The sequence below is a fragment of the Coffea arabica genome, chromosome 3c (genome assembly GCF_036785885.1).
Source record: "Coffea arabica cultivar ET-39 chromosome 3c, Coffea Arabica ET-39 HiFi, whole genome shotgun sequence".
Lineage (NCBI taxonomy): Eukaryota > Viridiplantae > Streptophyta > Magnoliopsida > Gentianales > Rubiaceae > Coffea > Coffea arabica.
Window position 1 is genome coordinate 25,670,078 of NC_092314.1, and position 3,893 is coordinate 25,673,970.

The 3,893-nt window shown below is 35.1% G+C and overlaps 1 protein-coding gene across 1 annotated transcript; it reads right to left on the reverse strand.

The window, feature by feature from the left end:
- Positions 1-1,517: 1,517 nt before the first annotated feature.
- LOC113735435 (ACT domain-containing protein ACR12-like) lies at positions 1,518-2,476 on the reverse strand. Its single transcript, XM_027262443.2, has one exon. The coding sequence runs from the start codon at positions 2,130-2,132 to the stop codon at positions 1,518-1,520; it is 615 nt and encodes a 204-aa protein (XP_027118244.1). The 5' UTR covers positions 2,133-2,476.
- Positions 2,477-3,893: the final 1,417 nt, after the last annotated feature.

Consider the following 3,893-nt stretch of genomic DNA (forward strand, 5'->3'; position numbering starts at 1 on the left):
CATGTTAAAATCCACCAAATAACCAACATTTACCTGAGAATGCTAGCCCGGTTGAGCGACCTTGAAATATGCCCAGCAGCGCATACGGGCTCCCAAAACCGTGATCAAGAACCTCTTCTACAAAGGTTGCTACTTCGCCGAGCCGTCCTCTTGCTCCTGTTCTTAGCTTCACGAACTTTCCTCCCAATTTTCCCAGATTTCCTTTGTCCAAGACTCTCTTTTTCTTCAGTTTTCTTCTCCCCGTAACCTCCCCTTGCTCTCACAGCCGAAACCCATCGCAATCTTCTTCTCTCGCTTCTTTTGGTTCTTTCCCTGGCTTTCTCCCTACTGCCCAGGTTCCGCAGCCACCATCCTCTCCTTAGCCGTTGTTTTTCTCTTTAGCTACTTTCCTTTCGTCCCTAGAACCCCAGTTGTTCTATCTCATACAACCCTCAAATCTTAGCATAACCACTCTTTACTGCTCTTTGGGCTTGAGATTGCAGCTGACACTCGCAAGAAATTCCACTCGCTCCACCAGACGTCGAAGGAGATGAAGTTGCAGATTTCGGTGGAGCATACGCGAGCCAGAGATTCTAGCCTTTCCTTGTCGTTGCTTCTCAATCTCACTCAGCCTCCCCTTTTTGTTTTCACTCTTTCTTCACAGAGCTCTCGGTTCTCTCCCTGCCGTCCTCCTCAATCTTTCCTCTGTATTCTGTTTTCTTTTCCCGTTTCTTTTCACTCCCCCCCTGAAGTTTTTCTCTCGCTCCCTCTCCTCTTCCTGCGGCTGCTGCTTTTTTTCTTTTTATATCAATTCCCCAACCTCCTAAACCCTGCTCTCAATGGCCAGCAATCAACCTCCTCTCAGCCTCTTATCTTGGCCATCCGATGGGCATGTACCACTCTTCTTTGCAAGCTGCCAAAATACGCAGCTTGCATGCTTCCTTTTTTTTTTTTAAGTATAATATAAATAACAATAAAAACAAAATAATAATTCAAACAAACTTAAACTTATATAAAATGTATAAAATTAATAACCAAAAGATAAAAAGCTAAGATTTTCCTCTTTCTCCTTTCTTCTTTTTCCTTTTTTTTCATTTTTCAATTTTTCATCATTTTTTCATTTTTAAATAATGAAACTAAATCTGAAACAACTACAACATATTTTTTGAACGCTTTTCTCTTTTTTTTTTTACTTTTTCTTTATGATTTTTCTTTTTTTCATTTTTTCATGATTTTCCTTTTTCTCTTTTTTTTTCATTCATTTTTCCTTTTTCTCTTTTTTTCCAAGAAATTTTATGCTAAAAATTTAAAAATAAACTAAAAACTATAAACTAAAAACTAAAAATCGAATAAAACTAACACGACAAATAAAAAAATAAAAATAAACAGTAAATGAAATTACACCAAAAATTTGGTGTCTACACCTCGGTCCCCCTTTGCTAGTTCATTCTTATCTGTTTTGCAGGCTTAGGATCAGCTCTTCCATCAGCACGCCGAGCTAGTCGAATCAGCTCGGTCCGGGGAAGCTCAGCGCTTCTTCAAGTAGCAATATCAACATCATGCTTCTTTGTCGGTGCTTTTATTCCGAAAGCCTCACCCATTGCAAGACACCTAGACTCTGGATGATACTTCAGCAGGTTGTTGATAATGGTAAGACGAATTCTCTCCAGAAGATCAGGATCTTCAACTTTGCGTCCACTTGCCAGACGTGTGATGAAAAATTTTGTTTCTATCACTGAGGCCTCAGTGTTAACAGTTCCTTTCACAACATCCAAATCAAGATCTTTTAGTGCCTTCATCGTGTCAATGAGAGCACCAAGACGATCGCCAAAGCTAACTTGTACTATTGTTGCATCAGAGTCAGAATCTTGATCTATCAGAACAATAGGCATAGGAATACCATCTCTATCCTTCTCTGAATTCAATGAGGCTGAACTAACTGATTCCACACCATCGATTGAAGCACAACTAATATTCTTTTTGGTAGTGATTCCGGAATGAAATAACCCGCGGGTGAGTTTAGACCAGGAGGTGGAAAAGGAGAGATTCAAGTGAGAAGCAGAGAAGTCACAATCGGAATGGGACAACTTGGATCGAACAGGTGCTAAGGTAGCAGTAGCAGCAGGACTGAAGAAAGCGTTGGCGATCGCCATAGCCACTTCTCTCGGAGGTTCCAATCAGGCGGAAATGGTGGAAAATTACTTGAAAATTGAAATATCAAAATCTGCTTGGTTATAGAGCAGTGTAGTCAAGAAGAGTATGAGCTGAATCGATTGAAGAGGTGAAAGTTACTGCTAGCTGGGGATGACTGGTGACGTCGTTGGGATATTATTGTTTATATCTCCTCTTTCGGAGAAATATATTCATTTCCGGCAACGCCGATAGGCGGTGGATTGCGTCATCAGGTGGGACCCAGGTATGGGATTGTGGACGCCACGCCAGGCGGTGATCTGACGCGGCTGACGACCCCTCCCCTTCCCGAAGAGCTCTGGATTTCGGACTTACCCATATATAGTAATATAAATGTATAAATGTATGATAAATGTATTATATTATATATAATACATAATATAAATGTATATTATAAATATACATAAATATGTATATATTATGTATAAATGTACATTTATATAAATGTAAAATATATTATATATTATATTATGTATAATTTATATAACATATAATATTTATGTAAATATATTATAAATATATAAAAACATATTTTAAATAGAATAAAATATTTATAATATGTATGTATAAATATATAATATTAGAAATGTATAATATATATAATATACATTAATATTAATATAATTTATATATAATATACATAATTGAAATATACATATTAAAATACATAATTGAAATATACATATTAAAATATATAATTAGAATATATTAAAATATAATTGACATATACATATTAAAATACATAATTAAAATATACAAATTGAAATATACTTATTAAAATATACAAATTAAATATGCATAATTGAAATATATTTGGAGTTATTTTTGATATATTGTTTGGATATGGTGTTTTTGAAATATACATTTACTGTAGTATTTGGAATGTGAAAAACAGTTTTTCAAAAACAGGCGCAAAAACACTCAATCCAAACGGACCCTACTTTCGCTCGTGAAAAAACAATTCTATAAATACATATTTTCTAATTTTAAACATGAGTTGGTCACCCCATTTATAAAATAGATCCATCCTTTGTTTCTTAGCATTCTATTTCAATCTATCCATAAAGACAAGTCGATTTAGAATTCACCATTTCAAGATTCCAACTATCTCCTGATTTTGAATACAGCTTTTATTCAAAAAGAAAAACAAACAGAGAAACTCACATATTTTAGCGCGTGATTTAACAACACAAAATAACTTATCGTTTTGCAGCTTATAATACAGGTTACAACATGTGAGAACCCGTAAAAACCCTAATTATTTTCCTAGGGTTTTAGTTCCCTTAATTGCATAATTTTTGCATTTCTGGCTTGGAAATATTATCTGGGTGGATTTTATGAGCAATTATAATTTTTAGATGATTTTTCTAGCATTGGTGAGTTTTTAGAAAATTAAGAATATATATTGGACGTGGGACCCACTAGTGCGAAAAGTTCGGAAAAATTCGGCCAATACGGTTAAGTTTCGGATACTGTGTAAAATTTATCGGGTGCTAAGAGATAAGTAGAGTGTGTGAAGTGATTGATGTGAGAGAGAAAAGAAGTGATAAGAATGCATTAAATAGAGTGACAAGTGTCACCATGTTATTGGTTTTCCTTTAAGATTTACTATTCACAATTTTGACTTTTTGACCAAAGGATTAAATATCCAAAAATTGCATAAAATTCACAATTTTTCTTCTCTTGTTGGCCGGCCCTCTCTCTCAAGTTCAAGGAAGGAAGAA

Excerpts from the sequence above, each read along its gene's own strand:
- LOC113735435 (XM_027262443.2), bottom strand. The coding sequence starts at position 2,132 with ATGGCGATCGCCAACGCTTTCTTCAGTCCTGCTGCTACTGCTACCTTA.